General features: G+C 39.8%; 1 protein-coding gene across 1 annotated transcript in view; it reads left to right on the forward strand.

Moving 5' to 3' along the window:
* Nucleotides 1-329: 329 nt before the first annotated feature.
* EFEMP1 (EGF containing fibulin extracellular matrix protein 1) overlaps nt 330-23,156 on the forward strand; it is a 58,305-nt gene continuing 35,478 nt past the window's right edge. The window contains exons 1-4 of the mRNA XM_010376223.2: nt 330-756; nt 2,024-2,111; nt 6,513-6,561; nt 6,730-7,116. Coding sequence (XP_010374525.1) covers nt 416-756; nt 2,024-2,111; nt 6,513-6,561; nt 6,730-7,116 — 865 coding nt within the window. The 5' untranslated portion in view covers nt 330-415. The remainder of the gene's footprint in view (nt 757-2,023; nt 2,112-6,512; nt 6,562-6,729; nt 7,117-23,156) is intronic.

Genomic DNA, 23,156 nt, shown 5'->3' on the forward strand with positions numbered 1-23,156 from the left:
CACCAACAGCGTACAAGCGTTCCCTTTTCTCCATTCTCGCCAACACTTGTTACCATAAAGAGAGGTTTGAGAGACCGTAAAACAAACCCCACCTCACAGTTTTGTTAGTGCAAGTTCTATTTGGCCTATTCCCAACACTTAGCACACAGTAGGTGGCAAACATTTGTTGAATGGATGAATTCTCATTTTTCTCCATTTGTGGAAGCAGACACCTCAAAAAAAAAATCTGAAAGAAAAGGTAAGGAAACAGTTCTATGAAGGGGTTAATTTACTCTCCTAGCATTCACTTATTGGGGAAAAAAAAAATTAACAGCAATTTCTAGAGACCCTCTGGTCTCCTCTTGTTCCTTGGAGAACAAGAAAACGCACTAGAGAGTGGGAGTATCCCCAAGCAGAAGCACACCAAGGACATCACATGTCAACGTGTCCTCTCTGGCCTGGGGTCCCCGCGAGTCTGGGAAACGAGGGGCTGGCAAGGGAGAGCAGGCTGGAGCGGCAGAGAAGGCCCCTGGCGCAGGGGGCGCAGACCTCGCTGCGCTGCGCGCTCTACCGCCGGGCTCCTAGCGCTTGGCTCAGCGCTTGCGCCTCCCTCAGCTCTCTCCTCCGCCCCCCTTCGCCCTCCCCCTTCCCTCCCTTTCTCCTCCTCCTCCTGCCGCCGCGGCCGCTGCCAGACTTCGCCAGATCAGACCCACGGGGCTGCCCTCCCCTGCGCACTCCCCTCGCTGCCCGGGCCCGGAGCGCAGCGCGGCCGCGCAGGTAGGAGCCCCTGACGGGGTGTCGCCCCGAGCGAGCCCAGTGCTCACGGGGCCGCGCGCGGGAGAGTGAGTGAGGTGGGGTGACCTGAGGGGTGCTGAGTACTCGAGAACTGCCCTGGACTGTGCAGGGTGTCTCGGGCAGAGAGGGAGGTGGAGGTGTGCAGCCTCGGAATGCGATCTGTCAGCGAGTGCGAGTACTGGGGTGACATCTGTTGGGATGGGCATGTGTGTGCGCGCCCACAACCAGCCGGCAGGGCTTTGCCCATAAACGTAGTTTTGAAAGTTTAGGGGACCAGTGTGCGAGATTTAAGCCGCACCTGGATTCCACAGGAGCTGGTCAGAAGCTGGGACGGTGAGCAGCTCCACGGGACCGCCGCGTTAGCTTGCTGTTAAGAAAGGGGACCTCATCTCCCTGCTGGACCAGGCCGCCCGCCAGAAACTGGTACCTCGGGTGGCGGTGCGATCCCTGGTTCCGGTTCTAGGCAGCCTGATACCGAAGGTAGCTTGTCGGGGACCCAGAGACTGATATGACAAAAGAGAACCACTCGCTTTGGGCTGCCCCTCCACACAACCTGGGACTTTTTAAACAAAGCTGTGCGCAGATCAAGGCGTGGAAATGCCACTTTGAGAGGTTGTGCGGGGGGATGTGAGAAGCTCTGAGAGATGTGAGAAGGTCTAGTGTTCTACTGGAACTGGGAGATCGCTCTCTGAATTTTGTATTGTTATTTTGTTTAAAAAATGAAAAGCCTGAGGCCAAGGCAATTCATATTGGCTCGCAGGTATTTTTGCTGATCTGTGCAAGGAACTTTGCTAGCTCAAGGTGAGCATACTGGGAAAGCCTTAACGTTCTAGAGAATAGAGCTTTGCAGCCCCACCTCCATCCCCGGGGGTGTGGGGTTGAGGGGCAGGAACTGCACCGTCCCCTTTGAAATGTACTGTTTTTTCCTTTCGACCCCCTCTTTCTGCACCCTGGTTTGTAGGTGCAGTATAAAATGCACGCTGAATGTCTTTTGTATGTAAACAGTGTAGCAGGATGGAGTAACGTGAAATGCAATTCTGCAGCAGTTTTTACGTCTTTGCTGCCTTGTTCGTTGGCCACCGAGAAGGTTCAGGAGGGGGAGGGGAGATGAGAAAGCAGATTGGAAGTTGAGTACGGTGGAGCCTCAGCCTCTCCCACCCTCCCTTCCTCGCTTGTGTTCACTGCTAAAGTTTTGTTACTTTCCCCGCAGCAGATACTAAACATCAGTTTGTCCTGTATTTTCTTTGAGATTCACAATGTTGAAAGCCCTTTTCCTAACTATGCTGACTCTGGCGCTCGTCAAGTCACAGGACACCGAAGAAACCATCACGTACACGGTAAGGGGTGATGGAATTTGAAATAAGTACGGTTCAGCGGGATTCTGTGACCAAAAAAAAAAAGATTTTACACACCCCTGCCAGTGTATTTGGGCTATACTGTGCGGAGGGTGATAAATTAAACAACACTTTATTCATGCTTCATATCTAAGATTCGTTGTAAATTGCCCCCTTGATCCTTTCAAAAGTTCACTGGGCTCACCACCTAAGATAGGAACCAACATGTAATCATTTGTGCAAGGCTAAAAATGGGATCCGTTTAAAAACTAAAACCAAAGAAAGTTACATGTTTCCAAAACATTCAACAAATTAGTGGGTGTAAGGAACTGGAAAACCTGGATTCCTACCTCATGCAGATAAAACCAATACGTGCAGAATAAGACTTAAGTCAAGTAAGAACATTAAACACCATAAAGACACATGGCCTCCTTTGTGTACATGACATACATTCTCATGTAAGTGGCCTTTATTGAATTTATAAAGGCTGTATATTCATTCTTTTTTGTATAACTGATAATTCTAATAAATAAAGGCAGACACACTTTATGTGTTACTAGGATGCATATTGGCTAAAGTGGTTTTCAAACATAATGTGTGCAACTCTGTTTTGCATTTTCTAATTAGCATCTCTGATATCTCCAAGTAATATTTGATTAGTTAATTGCATAGGTGTAACCAATGTTTAATAAAATATTAAAAAGATCATCTGACCCCTCCCACTGCTACAAATAGCTGTGGTGAGAACAGAGAAGGACAGTACTGACTTCACTTCTGGTGAGTTTGTTTGCACCTCTGTTTTGTGTTTTCTTGTCTTTAATCAGTGTGAGGCAAATGACATTTGTCCTGGATTGGAATATGAAAAACACATTTTTCTACTGCTCCCAGTTTAAAATTAAGTAATCCTACTGGAAAGAATGTGAAAAATTTCTGAAAAGAAAACTCTTAAAAATGAACTAATGTCAATTACTGATAATAAACATTATCTCACTTTTTGGTACCACATTATCCCTAGAATGTTAGTATTCATCTGGCAAATGTTCCTTTCTGTTGTTCAGATCCACTATAAATAAAATAGCTTAATACAAATATTTTGTTAACTTCATGTTAAATGCAGTTGCTTCCTCCGCTGAAGATAAATAAAGCAAGAAAAATGAAGGCATGTGCTGTTTATCTTAAAATGAAAATGTTTTGTTATTCAGACTAAACTTACTGCCTTCTCAGGGAGCTAAAATTAAATTCACTACCCACTTTTATAATAATCTCATAGAAGATTTTACTTCTTTTCCAATTGCTTATCTTCTATGCCCTTCCCTTTGCTAATCACCTAAATCTTACTCATTTTTACCAGAGAAGGTTCCCTGTGGCTTAAACACGATAGTTTTAAGACCACTAAGGTTCATTATTATTGTAACAAATTTTCCAGATATGTTACCTTTTGTGCTAAGATTGGGCCTATTCTCCTTTAAATTTTATATGCCTAATAAGTCATGGTTAAAGGACAAGATAATAACTATTTTTGAGTACCCTGCTGTGGAGACACGATCTCCTTTGATCCTTGCGACAATGTGTAAGGTAAGTGGCATCGTCTTCCTTCTACTAGTGGTAGAACTGAAGATCTGAGAGAGTGTCTAACTTGCTTAGGGCTACATAGCCAAGTGGTGAAGCTAAACTCAGTCTAGGCATACTTAATAGTACACTGACATTAAATGTCTAGAAGTAAATACTAAACAAACTGCAAGTCTTCTCTATTTACCATACAAATTATTCAAGTGAACTGCCATTTTTGCCTGGCTTGAAAGATACTCTTCAGAAGAAAGGGCTCCACAAAATAGCCTCAAGTCCTCTTCCATATTAAATATGGTGTCCATTCAGCTATTTACTCAACAAGTATCTGCATAAGCAAGTCTCAACACTATTAAAAGAATTTATTTGTTTACTAAGAAAATTCAGCCCCCTCTTGGAGAATTTACCCTGGGAAGACAGTGTTGAAAACTACAAAGTTCCTAAGCAAGTACAAATGATACTATATACAAATTGCCAAGGAAAGGCTGGGCGTGGTGGCTCAAGCCTGTAATCCCAGCACTTTGGGAGGCCGAGGTGGGTGGATCACGAGGTCAGGAGATCGAGACCATCCTAGCTAACATGGTGAAACCCCGTCTCTACTAAAAAATACAAAAAAACTAGCCGGGCAAGGTGGCAGGCATCTGTAGTCCCAGCTACTCAGGAGGCTGAGGCAGGAGAATGGCGTAAACCCGGGAGACGGAGCTTGCAGTGAGCCGAGATCCAGCCACTGCAGTCCAGCCTGGTCGACAGAGCGAGACTCTGTCTCAAAAAAAAAAAAAAAAAAAAAAATTGCCAAGGAAATAGAAAAGCAAGGAGGTGATTAATGTTGGTGCCGGCATATTAGAGGAGACAGAACTCTGTGCTGGTTCTTGAAGGAAGTGATGACCTCGGTTGGATTGATCTAGAAAGCCTGAAGAGGCACCTGAGTCAGAGTGGCATAATCAAAAGCTAGAGCTGAAAGCACCTGAGACCAATCCAGGTGGTGATAAGGTCAGATCAGCTGGAAGTGGGTAGTGGAAAGAACCCAGAGATGGTGATGATGAGAGACCTGGAGGTCACTGTGAGGTCTCAGAGAGAGGAGCAACATAACCAAGAGCACAAGAAAGACCATCATGGGGTCTGTATGCAGCATGTAGAGATACGGGGCCTTGCCTACTCACGGGCCAGCAAAAGACTTACATCTACATGGTAGATGTAGAAATGGACACAAAGTCAGCAGAGATGGAAGGAAAATAAGTGGAGATTCAGCGCTGATGTTAAAGTTGGAATCCTGGGTTTCAAGAAAGGTGGTGGTACCTTGAACACTGTTTGGAAAACAAGAAAAAAATTAGTCTGAGAGACAAAGTGAATTTAGTTCTCACTCCAGTAAGTTTCAGACATCAGTAAAATATCTAAATGGATCTCTGGGCTTCCATTCAGCTATTTCCTTGTCAAGCATCCATTGTGTACATAAGCAGCTCTCAGTTATATTAAAAGAATTTAAGTTTATTTGTTTGTTTACTCCACTTTTGCTCAGTCCTTCCTTAGGCTTCTTCCTCACAGTGACTTTCTCAAGTGAGCGTCTGATCAGATCGCTTTCTGAGCTTAAAAGTTCTTCAGAGGCCTCTTATTGCCTATACCTACATTTCTCAAGTAGTTCCTAGACAACTTGTATGGGAATCACCTGGGATACTTGCTAAGCATTTAGATTCCAGGCCCCCTACCCAGACCTACAGAATCAAATCCTTTGGGTGGGCCCAGGAATCTTCATTTTAACAAGCACCCTGAGTGATCCTTAGACACAATAAAGCTTGAGATTCATTGACCTTCAGGGTAGAATTCAGGCTTCCATTCCTAAAGAAAGGCTTTCTTGATTTGGCTCTGCCTATCTCTGTAACCTCGTCCTCCACCTACCCAGAACTCCTTGCAGCTCCTTCCCTTTTCAACAATTTTATGCCTTTGTCACAGTAGCCTGTCTTCCTAGAATTCCCACATTCATCTGGAAAAATCCTGCTCATCCTGTAAAGCCTGATTCACTGTCACCTCCTCTGTCAAGCCTTCCCTTCTGCTCTGCCATGCTCACCCATGCCCCGGAGCAGAGTCCATCACTCCTTCCCGTGTACACTTGTAGAAGGCACCTGCCATCTTACTGCAACTTGTCTACCTATCTGTCTCCTCTTCTGGTCTTTGAGCTGCTTGAAGACAGGGACAAAGTCTGCATCATCTTTGCATTCCCAGGCCCTAAAACTGCCTGGTTTCAGAAGGTGCTCCATAGGCTGTTTGTTCAGTGGGTGAACTAGAGAGGAGACTGAAGCTGGGAACTGCTAGGAGGAACACATTTGTTCCCTAGGAACTGAAGCTAGGGAACAGGCCAGGGTGTGAGATGGAGGTAAGAATGGTAAAGAAAGCTAGGTGCTTGCATGCTGTAAGAGGATTTAGAGAGAGAGAGAAGAGCCCAGCGCTGGTTGGGGGCGGGGGAGAGGGCAAGGAAAGAGAGAATTTGGTCTTTTTTTTTTTCACATTTACAATGTGGGAAAAAGGCAAATTAATAAAGAGCAGTCAGAGAAGTTGGCGAAGATTAGTCTCAAAACAAAAGAAGATGGTACTGGGCAACTGTACCAAAAACAACAGAAGAGTTTAGGCAGCTGATGATTGAGAATGGACCCCTGAAGTTGTCCAATGCACAGAGTTGTCTTTTAAAAAAAAGCGTTAGAATGTTAAACCACCCATCTCATCATATATCTAAGACTTTAGCGCAAGGATTGTTGCGATAAGAATGAAGCTTTTAGAGTGATTTCTTAGGGAATGGACACACCAATTAACAGTCTCCTGGCCCCACCTTTGATGTTTTCTTTGCAGCAATGCACTGATGGATATGAGTGGGATCCTGTGAGACAGCAATGCAAAGGTGAGCCAGCTTCAAAGACTTCCCATGTGATCATTGCCTTCTGTCTCCATCTCTTGTGTCACTCTTCCTATCCTGTCTGTGTTATACCAAAAAGGCATAAGCATTATATTTACATGTTCGATTTTTCCTTCTTAGAAGATTCCTGACTTATTTTATTACTGACCACAGATATTGATGAATGTGACATTGTCCCAGACGCTTGTAAAGGTGGAATGAAATGCGTCAACCACTATGGAGGATACCTCTGCCTTCCGAAAACAGCCCAGATTATTGTCAATAATGAACAGCCTCAGCAGGAAACACCACCAGCAGAAGGAACCTCAGGGGCAACCACCGGGGTTGTAGCTGCCAGCAGCATGGCAACCAGTGGAGTGTTGCCTGGGGGTGGTTTTGTGGCCAGTGCTGCTGCAGTCGCAGGCCCTGAAGTGCAGACTGGCCGAAATAACTTTGTCATCCGGCGGAACCCAGCTGACCCTCAGCGCATTCCCTCCAACCCTTCCCACCGTATCCAATGTGCAGCAGGCTACGAGCAAAGCGAACACAACGTGTGCCAAGGTAGGAATAACTTATTTTCCTAACCATTGAAAGCTTTTGCCCAAGTGCACCTCGTGGTGAGGATGATAATAATTCACATTTATTAAGGACTTCCCGCATGCCAGACATCATGCTAAGTGCTTTGTCTGCATTATCATATTTAATCATCACAATATTCCTAAAGGGTAGTTGCTGTAGGTGTCATCATTGTTTTAGAAATGGGAAACTGTGGCTTAGAAAGTTCATCAGTGGTTCCCAACCCTAGCTGCCCATATTTAGAGTTACTTGGGAATCTTTAAAACTTCTCAATGGCCAACCTACACCCCAGCCCAGTTAAATCACAGTCTCTGAGGGTGGGTTCCAGGCATCGGCTTTTTTTTCAGTTCCTCATGTGCGGCCAAGTTTGAGAACCAGACGTCACACAGGTGCTAAGTGCAGAGCTGACCTTCCAACCCAGGAAGGCAGGTGCCAAAGTCACAGCTGGCAAAAGTTGCTGTCAGGTTATTCATTGGGAATTTGAAATTATGCTGTCAAGCTACTCCACAGATGTACCCCTTTGGTTTCTCAGGTTTCTTTTCATTGAACTTGCCACAGACTTATTTTCCTCATTCAGGAATAAATAAATGGGGCTCCTGCTTCTCATTACCTTGGAGGGACTCTCCCCCACTCACATTTATATCTCGTTTAAAGCTCTCATTTGACCACATTTCACTTATATCACTTGCACCATGGCATCATCTGCCTAGGTTTTTCTGTTTTTTTTCACAGAGCATACACATCACTGTGTATTCTAGAAACAGCTATAAGCTCATACCAGCAAAGTGATAAGAATCTGGGGCTTTGAAGACATGTAGGATATTAGCTAACTGAACTGTGCTAAGAGATTGTTTCCCTTTCCTTCTTAGCAAACCGTTTCCGAGCAGCCTGGTGTGGAGATTGTGTTACTGAAATGGGGCCATAGGAGCCTCCAGACTCCTTTCTCCCTGCCAGAGGCTGACTAGGTAGACCCCATAGTGCAGAACTCCATGTCACCACCACATACATGTATGGCACACGTGAGTCAATGGAAAGGGTCCAAGAGTTCTCACTTTCTAACTGGTCATGTGTGAGGAAGAGAGCACCTTCCTCCCTTAACACTAAGGGTTTCAATAGAGACCACTGAGCTGCTACTTTAAATGAAAGATGCATTTTCTTGTGCCCCTTATTCACCCGTGTTTAGTTTTATCTTCTGTATAAAAGATACTCGCATTTAAATGGCTTAAAAATGAAGCAAGGGGCTGGGCATGGTGGCTCACACCTATAATCCCAGCATTTTGGGAGGTTGAAGCGGGCTGTTCACCTGAGGTCAGGAGTTCGAGACCAGCCTGGCCAACATGGCAAAACCCCATCTCTACTAAAAATACAAAAATTCTCTATGAATGGTGGCACGTGCCTGTAGTCTCAGCTACTGGAGAGACTGAAGCAGGAGAATCACTTGAACCTGGGAGGTGGAGGTTGCAGTGAGCTGAGATCATGCCACTGCACTCCCGCCTGGACAACAGAGTGAGACTCTGTCTCAAAAAAAAAAAAAAAAAAAAAAAAGAAGTAAGGAAACTTGTCATATGCTCTAACTTATTTATTTCATATTTTGTTTGTAAGTTTTAAGTACCCCACCATCAAGACCTAACCCATGTTGTGATGGTGTCACTTTTCAGAGGGTGCATGGTATTAGCATCTGTTTTGTGTTACTGTCATGAGTCAGAATTCCAGTATTGATGATGAATGCTTCAGCATCTGCTTGATACTCTGATATTGAATTTAGGGATTATGTCAAGGAGATAAAACGATGAGGTTATTCTTATACATGTATTTGGGTTAATACTGATTAAAAAAATCTTGAGTTTATTTAAGATATACCAGCTTTTAATTGTGTTATTTAGTTATATAACTAGACTGGAAACTTTGGTGGTATTTTTCCCAAAATCAAAAAATTTTGCTGAAAAATTCTTAAGTATCAACTTTTATATACTGAATTATTTTGAATACTTTAGATGTATATTTTAATGGTACTTGGGAGAAAAAAAAAAAAACAGATAAATGAATGAGTCATTTCCCAAAGTAGTTTGCAGTCATTGACATTTATGGTTGAATTCAAGAACAATGCCCAGAACTAAATGAAGAGGTCCTAGAATAAAATATATTCAAGACTTACAACATGCATTGGTTATGGCAGAAACTGTACTGTGATTCATAAGAATAAAATCCTATTTAACTTTTCTCGAAAATATTTAGACTACCTAACTAAGTTACGTTTCACATAGTAAAACATTTATAGTTCTTACTTCTTTGGGCATTTTTTTTTTAGTTATAAGCAGACTATTAAGTGCCTTGCTTATGGAATATGCTAAATACATACCTGTTGACTATGCGCACATAGGTTATTTCCAACCCAAATTGTTCTGTGTAATTCAGCCAGTTTCTAAAATTTGGGATTGGTGTCTATACCATTGAAAGCAGGGTTAAAAGTTTTTTGGAAGGCCTAAGGCTTAAGTTGGATTTCTTCCCACGTCACAATTTTGCAAAGTGCCCATAAATGTGGATTTACTTAATTGTTGATAAAAGGGGGTTATTTCATATGATAACAACAGGATAATCTGTGTAGGGAATTTGACTAACATAAGTCGAGTCACACTTGTGCCCGTTTCTTATTGAGCTAATCAAACATGCAGTCCAGCTTCTTCTAATTGCCTGCAGATGTATGACATTCTCATTCCAGGCCAGCAGCACAAAATAATGTTTTAGCACCAATGTGGAAGTATGGGGACCTCTGTTTAGAACAATAATGTGCTCCAAGGACCTATATTATTGACATCATCATGGAGTTTGAGGAGTCTTCTGTTTTAATAAAGATCTCCACTCCCTTTTAAATGTTGCATATTTATGCCCAGTAATCCAGACACATTTCCTATGGTCTACTGGATAGAATAAATGAATCTTACAGATGAGTCTTATTTGCATAAAAATTATTTCTGTTTTCTGTGTATATTTTTCAGCAGGTATAGTTTATCATTATATAACCTAAAACTGAGGACATTTTAAATGTAAGAACTGAAATCTGTACTGTGTTTCAGTCTTCAAATCAATTGTGCCTTTGAATGCACTATACCAGTCACAGATGGCTTCTAAATAATTTAAATAATACCACTAGATATTTTAAATGTACACTATTTTATAAATATATATTTTAAATAGCTGTCCATTTAACTGTTGAATGAAAACATGATATTTTTACTCCTTGTCATGTATTTTTTGGGGGGTTTTCAGTTCTGTACAAAAACAAGGAGTTCGAAATGCAACATAACATTCAAAGATCAGGTCATAGTGAGCAGGTGTTTTTCAGAGTTTTTGCTAAATGAGGATCATGCTGTGGGAGCCAGTAACACTGAGAGTTTCCCATGACTGACATTCTTGGCATCTATAAAATGAAGATCATTTCAGTGTTACATACCTGGAGCCACGTATAGATAGAGTTTTCAAAATTAATTGTTTCCATGAGATACCATCTGCCTCAAAGACAACAGATACTCATCTACACCAAAAAGAAGTTGAGTGAATGGGGAATATATTATAACCTGTTGATGGCTCACCTTTAGTTTTCTACACCTTTATTGCATAGTCTCTATATAATCTTTCTCTTTTTTTTGAGACAGAGTCTCACGCTGTTACCCAGGCTGGAGTGCAGTGGTGCTATCTTGGCTCGCTGCAACTTCCGCCTTCTGGGTTTAAGCAATTCTTGTGCCTCAGTCTCCCGAGTAGCTGTGACTACAGGCGTGCACCATCACACCCTGTTAATTTTTGTATTTTTAATAGAGACAGGGTTTCACCATGTTGGCCAGGCTGGTCTCCAGCTCCTGACCTCAGGTGATCTACCCACCTCAGCCTCCCAAAGTGCTGGGGTTACAGGCCTAAGCCACTGTGTCTGGCAATAGTCTCTATATAATCTTTCTAAAGGAGATGGAGTTAGAAATTACCAGATAAAGTTGAGAAAGGATTTTTTTAAATCATATATAACTTTCTAAGACTTCCATTCCTGTATTTAAAAAAAAAAAAAAAAAAAAAAGTCATTTGGGAACTGACAAGAAAGAGAAAGTATTGATTGCCCTAATTGAAGAAACTTGTTTGTTTCATTGAACTTTAAAAAAATTAAAACACCGGGCATTTTGCATAGCTGGTAATTAAGCCGCTACTAAACTCTGTTAGTATTTACAGGCATGACTACTAACTTGGTAAAGAAACTGTGCCATCAAGAAGTGAACTCAGTACTAATATACATTCTGCCTCTAGGGTAACTTAGTATTTCAATAAAGTTGATTGTAAAACCAAATCGAGTACAGTACCTGGCTTATATTGTATAAGGTATCATTGAGAAATATGAAAAAAACATACCCTAGGGTTTCCACCATCTCTGTCTACCAGGACTTTCCGGTTTCAAAACCAAAAGCTCCATGTTCCTGGAAATGCCTTCATCCCAGGCAAATAGGATGGTTGAGCCCCTAGCATACCCACATAGCCATATCGCCTGCACCTCACAGACAAGAGTGAAGAAGTCCTAACATTAGAGCCATTTTTTCAGGTTGGGGCATTGCTTGTCCAGTGAGACTATTTTTACAATTTATTTTGTACTTTCAAAAAACAAACTGCATTGATTTTTAAGTAGCTGGACAGAATTTGTCTTTGCAGTTGTTGGGATCCCATTTGCCAGTTTGCCAATGAGCAGGTTTCTACATTGTTTTAGATGTTTTAAGTGTAGGATAACTGGACATTAGAACCTGCACACTTAGTTATGTGTCAATTGTGTCATACCATGGGAAAGTTAGCAATCTTTTCACATTCCCACATGGAAAAAATTTCACCACACAGCCAAATTAAATACTATGTTTCACCTATAAATTTTTCAGTTTGCCAAATGTTTTTTTTCCCAACTTTCAGCTATATTTTCAATCATTTTATTTTATCATTATTACACGTGATACAGGAGGGATTAGAACACTAAAAAATACATATTTGCCTCCTGTAAAGTCTAAAGGAACAAATTACAGTGTACATAGGGTTAAAATTTAAAAACCTCTATAGTCTTAGGGATCATCCATTATATTCTACACATTTCTTTATAAACATAAGGGTAACTAAACTACTCTTTTGAAAAGGAAAGAAGTTATTATCTGTACATCTATATTTGCAAAGAGGAACTTGAAGTAACATATACAGCTTCTCAGATGCTAGGGATATCTTTCTTTGACTTCTTTCATTTTAAACTTAAATGATCTCATATCCAGAAGAGAATTAGAAAATCATAGTGTAACCAATTAGATACCTGGCACTGTCATTACCAAACAGCTTTCAAACACTGCCCCTTTTGTTGATTCTCATTAATGTCATTAGGGTTGCTGGCTGCATGGGTTAGTTTTGTAAGGAAATGCCTAATTATTCTTCCATATAATTATACAGCCCAGTGAAGAACTGTGATCTCAGAAAATAGACATTTTGCAAAAGGAAGACTATAATTGAGTAAATCATGATGTTAACCTTAAAAAAAAAAAAAAGTCAAGCAGTAAGAAAAATGGGCATTTAGCCTGCTTACAGTTCTTCATTGTTTTTAGTTGTTAATTACCTCAAGTACTTGAAAATTCTCTAAAGTTATGTAAATGGATAAGAGTTGAGTTTACAGGGGAGACTTAATTATTTTTTAAATAAGCCGATGCAGTGTATAGAAGTGATTGATTTATTCCTAAAAAAAAAAAAAAATCTAGCATTGTTTCATAATTTACTTTTCAATATACTGCAGCCATTGAATTTCTAGTCAATTTATGTCATTTTACTATGCATTTGTGAACAGTATTTATATGTATCTGATTCACACACAGTCAGAAAGTGTTCTTAAAATTCCTTCATAAAAATTGAATGACAACCGTTTGAGGTGGAAGGATAGAAGAGGTCAGTATGATCACTCTCCTGCAGCAAGACTGTGCTACGCACCTCCCTAATTCAATGATTATCAAAGTGTAGTCCCTAGACCAGATGCATCAAGCATCATCGGATAACTTATTAGAAATGCAAATTTCCCAGGTCCCACCCCAGATCGACTGAATCAGAAACTCTGGGGCCAGGACCAGCAATCTGGTTCTGGGATTATATATATTATATAACATATGTTGTTATAATAAGACAATTAAATATATTGTTATAACAATATAACTACATACAGTTATATAACTATATATTGTTTTAACAATCCCATAATATTGATGCCTCCTCAAGTCTGAGAACCAATGCCTTAACTTAATCTTAACTTCTGCTATATAAATCAGAGGGAAGGGTCAGAATACTTCACATGGGATATGGGAAGCAGTGGAAAAAAACATCAAAAATATACATTCTGCCTCTAGGGTAACTTAGTATTTCTATTTTACTTTTCTCACTCTTCTTACTGTCATCGTCAGTACTCTGATTCCTAAACATGGGTGGCCATGAGTCCTGATTAAGACTGTATCCCTGAACCAAGGATATGATGTATGCAATCTAAAGGAAAAGGGTACATATTAACAAGAAAACAGGATACACATCTCTATAAAACCTACAAATATGCAATCATATAACTATTCTTAAATTGTCAGTAGGTGAGACTCTAATTTTTGTTCTGGCTATGGCAATGACTGGTGCTAAGTGATACCTATATCTTTTATAAGGCTCCTCCTTAAGTACACGGCACAAACTTGTGAGATGAGGCAATGCTGTTTGGCAGTTCAGTTGGTGTAGAACCACAAAAGAGAAGGAGGTTGACTCTGACTTTGACTGTAAAAGCATCCTTCAGTCACCAAAGTGATATGAGATCCTTTCAATATCAGATGCACAGCTAACCATCTCTTTCCATTTAGACTCTGTGAATATCAGATATTTGAAGAATATTCACATAAGCATCTTCTTTCAATTTAAACTTTATCAGAAATTTACTTCCTATCAAAGATGAGGAGATTCTTTTTAAGACTAATTAACACTTAATCTGTGGAATGAATTTCCTCCTCCCTATTGAAGCAAGAAGAAGTAGATTAGAGTAGAATTGCAAGCCCGGGTAACTTCAGGAAAGTGCACTGGTAGTGGCTCATTATTTATTTCTCCAGCAGGAAGTCTCAAGCTATATTCCCTGAAATCAACAAGTTGCCCCATTTTGTAAGGATTGCTTTTTCACGTGTTGAATTGCTGGCACAATTTTATTCTTTGAAACCGAAGAATAAACAAAAATTTTCCCAATGTGTTAGATTTTGCACGAATGTACAAATAAGTAATTCACACCGCATCTGAAATTCATTAGCATGTTGCTTTTTCCAGGAGGTAATTGCAAATTGCACACTCAAAATAAAACTAATCAAGAAAAAAACTGCATTTCAAATATTGGCAAAAGAAAATGCTGTCATTGCAGAAATTTAAAAAGAATTGCAGGTTTGTAGTTTAAACTGAAATGATTTGTAAACATTTAATAAAAATGAAGTGAATAAATGACATGAAAGGAAGGCCGAATGCCGAGCTATTAGCATAACTACAGTTTAAAAGAAGAAACAGTTAATCAATGTATATAAATGTATACTAAATAGACTAAAAAGCTTGAGATTTGCACTAAGTCAAATTTTAAAACTTCAACTACCTTTCAAATGATTGCACATCTATCCCAGTCCAAGGTAACTAGGCAGTATTGCAAGTGAAATTGATCAAATGGAACACAAAACCATTCCATTCCATTCGAGTTCAGTGAATTCAGTCAAGTTTGAGAACCACTTTCTGTTGTAGCTTAATAGAGTCAAAGTAGAAGGAAGGAATGCTCATAGTCCTTAGGGAAGTTGTCATAATTGTCCCATGAGTTATCAAATAACAATAAAAGAAAAAACAACAGTTCGATAAAGTAAAATGGGACATCACTAGAAGTACATGATGAATTGCCAAAATTAGATGTGACACAGGTAGCGCCACAAGTTACTAAAATACATATTTGGACAGAAGAAGAAAACGTGTTCTCAGAAATGTGGTTAAGGACAAAAGTCTGTTTCCTCCCTGGAATGGGGCATTTGGGAGAGAATGCTGAGGAGACACTGGGAAATCTGACAAGGAAATTAATATCCAAACATCAGAGGAAGTAATCATACGGTAGCTGCACAGAACAAAAGAGAAGCATTGTATCGTGTCCACGTTCCATCTGTCCTAGAATGATTTCCCAGGAGAGGTCCCCAGAAACAGTGTGCTTCTGACTGGAATGCTAGCAAGATAAGGTGGGGAAGAAAACCAAGTCAGTGAACCACTCTGCAGAGAAAACATCTATGACTGGTTCCATCCTCAGTAACTCCACCAAAATGCTAATGAGTTCATCTTGCTCTGTCTAAACATATTCCAGAACTGCATTCTGTTTTACTTATTATTGAATACGCAATCAGTAGATGTTGTTCATATAAATGAATAGATTTTAATCATAAGAGAACTCAGACTTAAACCATCCTTGAAAATAAGTTATCGAGTACCATGTGTGTATAAGGTATATTTCCCAACTATAAATGTTATACAATATTAGTGTGGTCCATGAGTAATTTTTGAAAGAGACTGTTCTGTCCCTTTAACACGGAGGTCTCAGATACTTTGTCCCCATTTTAAGCTTATGCTACTTGAAGGAAGGATTCATAAAACCTATTCTTTATATCCTGGATTACTAGGTTTTCCATAAATATTAGTGACTAAACAAGTTGGTGTTATTCCTAGAGCAAGACTAGTAATTGGGAACACTAGAATTATTTTTTATTTCCCAATAAGCCATTTAACCAGGGAATGCATTTCTGTATCAAATATATCCTTCCTCAGAAATCTCATGGTGAATAAAATGAAAATACACTTTGTTTGGGAAAATGTTAATATTTATGATACTTGAGGTCAGATAATCATAAGGCTGAAAAATTGTTTTGTTTTTATAATTTTATTTTTAATTGAAAAATATACATATATATGGGATGCAATGTGATGTTTTGATACATGTATACACCATGGGATGATTAAATCAAGCTAATTAACATAACCATTACTTGTTTTTTGCAGTGTGAATATTTAAAATCTACTTGCTTAGCAGTTTTGAAATATACACATTATTATTAACTATAGTCACCATGCTGTGCAACAGATTTCAAAATCTTCCTGTTTAACTGAAACTTTGTACCCTTTGACTAACATCTCCCCATCTCCCTCCATTCCCACCCTCAGCCTCTGGTAACCACATTTTTCCCTCTACTTCTATGAGTTTGACTTTTTCAGATTTCACATTTAAGTGAGATCATGCTGTATTTGTCTTTCTGTAAGGCTAGAAAATATTGATGTGAGCTCTCTGATACTGTGAAGAAACTCAAGGCTGTTGATGAACTTCTGTAAAATAAGATGAAGGAAGAAGGACTGAGCAATCCATCTTATCTTGGACATTTCCTTGGCTAGAAATTATCCTTCTCAAATCTGTTTTTAGAATCCAAGAAAGTCACTTAGTTGGGTACAGGTGATTTAAAAGAAGAGTTTTCTGATCTTGTCGCAAAGTAGAGAAGCTCAAGGGAGCTAGATAAGTGAGAAGGAAAAGTCATAGTTCTCAGGAACCCAGGAAGAAAGAACCGAGTTTACTGAGAGCCCATTGAGAACTGATAACTAGCTAAGACTTGAACTGTTGGTGAAGTAAGAGTGAAGTAGGGAAGGGAATCCAAGACAGCCATAAAAACTGCATGTGCTTTTACGTGTGCCTAGTTAAAATGAGAATCATGACAGGAGCTGGAACTGCATATAGTTAAATCATTGTGGGGAAAGTGGTGAAATAAATTTTCACTCTGAACAGCTTTGTGTGTTGTGAGGAATCTAATCCTACTCGAGTGAAGCCACAGAACACAATCCAAAGTGGGAAACAACTCTTGGGGTCCAACTCACTGCCCACCTTGCAGACCAAGTCTGTCACAACCCGGGTTACGGAAGAATTTTTACTCAATGATGACGTTAGATTTCCCTTGTGAAACATTTTGCAGCAAAGCCCTCCTCTTGTACATACATTCACACCAGCATGCCATTAAATGAACATTTATACTATTTTCTGAAAACTTATGTATCCCAGTATTTTCTAATATACCAAAATTACAAAGGGCAGTATAAGTCTGTTTTTCAGAGTTTGCTGTTGAATCCTCAGAACTGTATTTTTACAATTTGTAAATGTGTGATATCAAAAGATCCCACTTCTAAAAAAGAAAAGAATATCCCAAGAGAAATAACTAAAAGACACTTTAGAAACCTGCCTACGCAGGCTAAATACCCCTTTTCTTGCCTGGTTTATTCTAGCTATTTATGCAACACATGTGCACACATACAGATACCTATTCAAGTACATGCCTATACACATGCATCTGTACAAACATGTGCATATACCATTATTTTCAGTAGGAAGGTACCATGTACCAAAATGAAACTGATCAAAGTTGATGATGCTTCTGAAATAACTGAATGCAGAGAGAGGTTTCCTCTCATTATTCCGGTAACATTAACACTGGAAACTGCTTTCTGAATACATGTGTCTACCTATCACAAGAGAACAGGACACCTTGGACACTTCCTACACTTTTTGCTGAACAAAGAATTGTGTTAGATGGATTAAATAGAAAGGGTTGACAAAAAAGAAGTGAAGGTGCTGAGGTATAACCTCTGAGGCTTTGCCATCACATACTTCTGCAGCATGATGATCACTTCATTACTAATCTTTCTCAGAGATGTGCCTGGATTTCATCCTGACCCATTATTTTATATTGAACAACTTAATTTTTGGCAAAATTGACATTTTTAATGAACTGTTGTTTAAGATGGATTCAAAAATGACTTATCTGGGACTGACACTGAATCTCCAAGCTTTTTCATTCTTCAGACTTTGGTAAACTGTATAGTCAGGAAGTAGTCTGGAATACAACTCCACTCAACAAGCAAGGCAGAAAATTCCAGTCATTCATAATGAATTAAACTTTGCAGTAAAAGCTGTGGGAACCTTTTGTTAAAACAGTTCATGACCTGGAATGTCAGAAGAATCTTAATCCAGGGAGGAAGCCAGAGAAAAAGTCCTCCCATACAAGCTGGTGAAGATGACGGGTTTTGGCCAGGCATGGTGGCTCACGCTTGTAATCCCAGCACTTTGGGAGGCTGAGGCAGGCAGATCACTTGAGGTCAGGAGTTCAAGACTAGTCTGGCCAACATGGTGAAACCCCGTCCCTACTAAAAATAAAAAAATTAGCTGGGGTGATGGCACATGCCTGTAATCCCACCTACTCAGGAGGCTGAGGCAGGAGAATTGTTTGAACTTGGGAAGCAGAGGTTGCAGTGAGCCAAGATCGCACACTGCACTCTAGCCTGGGTGACAGAATGAGACTCCATCTCAAAAAAGAAAAAAAAAAAAAAAAAAAAAAACAAAGGTGCAGGGCTTTGTTCTGAACTTCAATCACATGACCTCCCTTCTTCAGTGATTGTCGTGGGTCGGGGGGTAAGCTAATGGTCAAAAGAAACTAAATGGAAGAAGGAAATGTAATTGTGGTGCAATTTAAGCAGCTAAAATATAACAGTTCTGTAAAACAGGAAAGATTAGTTAGTGAATAGCTCATTCAAAAAAATGTTAAATAGCAAAACTATTGTAAATTAGAGCTCAACTCCAAAGAAACTGAAAAATATTTTCATTGATTTTTCAATTTGAGCAGAAAAATGGATTGTGTAAGCATGCCAGAGCAATAGTTTCCAATAAACCAACCTATCACAGAAGGTTAATACGCCAAATAGACCACTAGAATATCACTCTGTTAGAAAAAAGCTTATACTATCTAATTGCCATCGTAAAAACTTGGCCACAAACAGTATTAGGATTCTAATAGAGCTTTAAAGAATTACTGGGAAATCAGGCTGGGCGCAGCGGCTCACACCTGTAATCCCAGCACTTTGGAAGGCTGAGGCAGACAGATCACCTGAAGTCGGGAGTTCAAGACCAGCCTGACCAATATGATGAAACCCTGTCTCTACTAAAAATACAAAAATTAGCCAGGTGTGGTGGCGTGCGCCTGTAATCCCCAGCTACTTGGGAGGCTGAGACAAGAGAATCGCTTGAACCCGGGAGGTGGAAGTTCCCGTGAGCCAAGATTGCACCATTGCACTCCAGCCTGGGCAACAAGAGCAAAACTCTGTCACACGCACACGAAAAAGAATTATTGGAAAACCTGTTTATAGTTTTGAAGTCAGAAACAGGCAGACTTTACACATTACCAAAAGTATTATGAACTTATTATAAAATTTTCTTAGTAAAATACATGGTTTCTGGTTTCAGATTAAAAGTTTATAGTGACAAGAGAAAAGCAGGAAGACCTTAATAAAGAAGATTACAATAATTATTTAATTACAATGTGAATGGTATTTTGCATTTTCTCCATAGCTTAAAAAAATTGAGTAAAAGTCCTGAGAAGTAGATAAAACTAACTGCAAGCAACAGACCTGTTTATTTTTCAGTGTAAATCTTGATAGGCTAAGAAGATAGGAAAAGAAGAATCAGTGCAGATTCAAATTCATACTAAGCCTTTGCAATTGGAGATCCTAAATTTTGTAATTATTCTAATAGGTAACATATTATTGTTATGCCAAAGCTGTTGCTCAGCAGAAAAAAAATGCCACTATCCCTTAGAAGAGAAGACATAATTTCTCTGTCACAGTTAGGTGAACCTCTGTATTTAGTCAAGGTACTCCAGGAAAAAGACCCAATAGTATACATGGAGAGAAAAAGAGGAAGAGAGATTTACTGTGAGAATTTCTTATGTGATTATGGAAGCCAAAAGTCTCATCATCTGCTGTCTACAAGCTGGAAAACAAGGAAAGCCAGTGGTGTAATTTGCTTTAAGTCTAAAGGGCTAAAAAGGGGGTGGGAGATGGTACCTGCTAGTGTAAGTCCCAGAGTCCAAAAATCTGAGAACCAGGAGTAGCTCAAATGCTCCTTTCTTAAGGGCAGGAGAAGATGGATGTCCCCTCTCAAGAAGAGAAAAAGAAAATTAATCCTTCCTCTGACTCTGTTCTATTTGGGCTTTCAATGGACTGGATTACATCTACCCACTTTGGTGAGGGCCATCTGCTTTACTCAGTCTGTCAATTCAAATGCTATATATTCTGGAAACACCATCACAGACACACCCAGAAATAATATTTGAACAGCTATCTGGGCATCCCTTAGCCCAGTCAGGTTGACACATAAAATTAACCATCACAAACTCTTAACCACAAAGATCACAACTGGGTAACAGCAATTGCTGAAAATTCATGACTTGGTGTTGCTTGCCCAGTGGCCAATTTAAAAAACATATACTGCATGTTATGATGATGAAAAACTCACGCTATTGATGATACTTCCTGGATCTTCTGCAAATCTCACGTAACAGTGATACTCACCCTCTAGCACCACCTACCACCACCACACAGCACTCAGGTATGAAAATCAGTCTTCTAAGGAAAAAGCAAAAATTCAGGGAGTACCTGCTAGCGTAGGGGCCAGGACTATATTCAAACATACATTTGTGGAGAAAAAGCAAAAACGGAGCAAACAACTGAGCCATACCTTTATCTTCCAGGAGCCTCCTCTTACCCTGAAAGACAGGACCACCTGTAAGAGGAATGACAGGTGGAAAAAAAGATGTGGAATGGAACTGGGAGGGAGATTAAAAGAGAGCAAGACAAGGGAGTAGAGGACAATGAGCAGTCACAAGACTATACCAATGAAAAGTAGATTCTCCTAAAGTATCTCATGAGATATTGTAATTACCAGCTGTCCACTCATATATGTGTGTATGTATACATATATATGTATAAATGCATATATGTTTGTATAAATGCATATGTTCCTCAAAAGACTGATGAAGGAAAGTAGAAAAGGTGACACCTAATAAATCAATTTTGCTGTTTTTATAAAATTGGCTAAAGAAGTCTTTAAATTTGGGATTCAATTGTTTAATTTTTTTTAGAATCTCCTATATGCTATGCATTATAGATCAGTGCTTCTCAAATGTTAATGAACATATCAGTTCCCTGGGGATCCTGTTAAAATGAAAATTCTGATTCTGGGTAGGTCTGGGTTAAGGCATGACATTATACATTTCTAACAAGCTCCCTGGTTTTGTTAATGTATGTAGAACCTGTCTTCCAGTAGCTGACAGTATCCTTCCCACCAAGAAACTGATATGTCTAATGATTCTTCATCCTCTACTTTCTGCAGCACCAAAATGGGGTATAAATTGGATAGAGTCAAATTTGCATGTGGTTACTTTTCAAAAATACATTTTTCTCCTTTGGTTAGATACTCAGTTTCTCCAATACAAATTACATTGTAACAGCTATAGCTATAATTCACAGATCTTTCCCTCTCTTACTAATTAATAGAATTTTCTCCAGTAGTGGAATGTTTTTATGCTTGAATGCTCAAGAGAATTCCAGAAAGTAGTCTTTGGCAGCAAAGGTTGGTGGAACCCCCATGAAACTAAGCAAGAGACAAAAGTTCCCATTTGGGTCTTCCCCTAAATGTCTTGCTGACTTTATTAAATGAGTTCATCTTGCTGGATCTCAGTTTTCTCAGCTATTAAAATTAAGAGTTGTCCTTTCAGCTCTTACTTGAAATTATTTACAAAGAACAAGAGAAAGAGACAGAGAGAAAATGAATGCACTTTGTCAAGGCAGTAAGTCTTGTGAATGTATGGTAAAGATATGGTTCTTGATTGACATATGCCTGCCATTTAAGCTGTTTCCATTGATAGGAGTTCATCTTTGCCTTTTGGATGGCATTTTTATCAGGAAGACATACTGAGGCAAGTTAAAATCCACCTTGGGAAGAATGCAGGTGCATTCTGTGATTATAATAGCATTAATGACTCAGAAGCAAAAAGACAGCCGGTTCTAATCACCTGAAGCTTTACTGATAAAACAGTTCACACCTACTATTAGTTGTTTGCTAAAAGTCTGGACCAAATCACTGAAGCTTTAAAAGCTAGATCACTGCAGTGTTTTCCCCAGGCACTGACATGGGTAATTACGGTATTGTGGTTCATGCCACAGCCCCAGACTTCTTTTTTTTTTTTTTTTTTTTTTTTGAGATGGAGTCTCACTCTGTCACCCAGGCTGGGGTGCAGTGGCCGGATCTCAGCTCACTGCAAGCTCTGCCTCCCGGGTTTACGCCATTCTCCTGCCTCAGCCTCCCAAGTAGCTGGGACTACAGGTGCCCACCACCTCGCCCGGCTAGTTTTTTGTATTTTTTAGTAGAGACGGGGTTTCACCGTGTTAGCCAGGATGGTCTCGATCCCCTGACCTCACGATCCACCCGTCTCAGCCTCCCAAAGTGCTGGGATTACAGGCTTGAGCCACCGCGCCCGGCCAGACTTCATTTTAATCCTAGCTTGGAAAGGAGTTATTTTTATTTTGGTGCACAGTAAATAAACTTTTTGCATAAATTAATATAAACCCATTTAAAATGCAAAGGTGCCAGCAAATGTGACCAGCCCTTTATTATGTTCTTGATTCTTGAATTAAGGTTTCCCATCTTCATTGGAGACAAGAGTGCTTTTCAGCAAAGAACTATCTGTTTAAAGTCTATGAATTAGTTCTTTTCACCTTTTGGAATTTCTTTCAGCCTCCAACTCAAACCATGCTTACAACCAAAGCAATGACTCTTGCCTGAGTTTATGTATTATTTTCCATCACATATGAACCATAAGGAAGTCTATGTGCTAGTTAATCTGTTGCTGCATAACAAATTACTCCAATGCTTGGTGACTTGAAACAACAAACATTTATTACCTCACCTTTTCTCTGGGTCAGGAATCAAGTTGTGGCTTAGCTGGGTCCTCTGACGTTGGGTCTCTGACAAGGCTGCAGCTCATTCAAAGCTTGACTGGAAAGGATCCACTCCCTTGCTCAAATACTAGTGGTTGCTGGCAGGATTGACTTCCTGCCTCCATTTCTCATAAATTCTTCCACCT

Source organism: Rhinopithecus roxellana, chromosome 17, assembly GCF_007565055.1.
Source record: "Rhinopithecus roxellana isolate Shanxi Qingling chromosome 17, ASM756505v1, whole genome shotgun sequence".
Lineage (NCBI taxonomy): Eukaryota > Metazoa > Chordata > Mammalia > Primates > Cercopithecidae > Rhinopithecus > Rhinopithecus roxellana.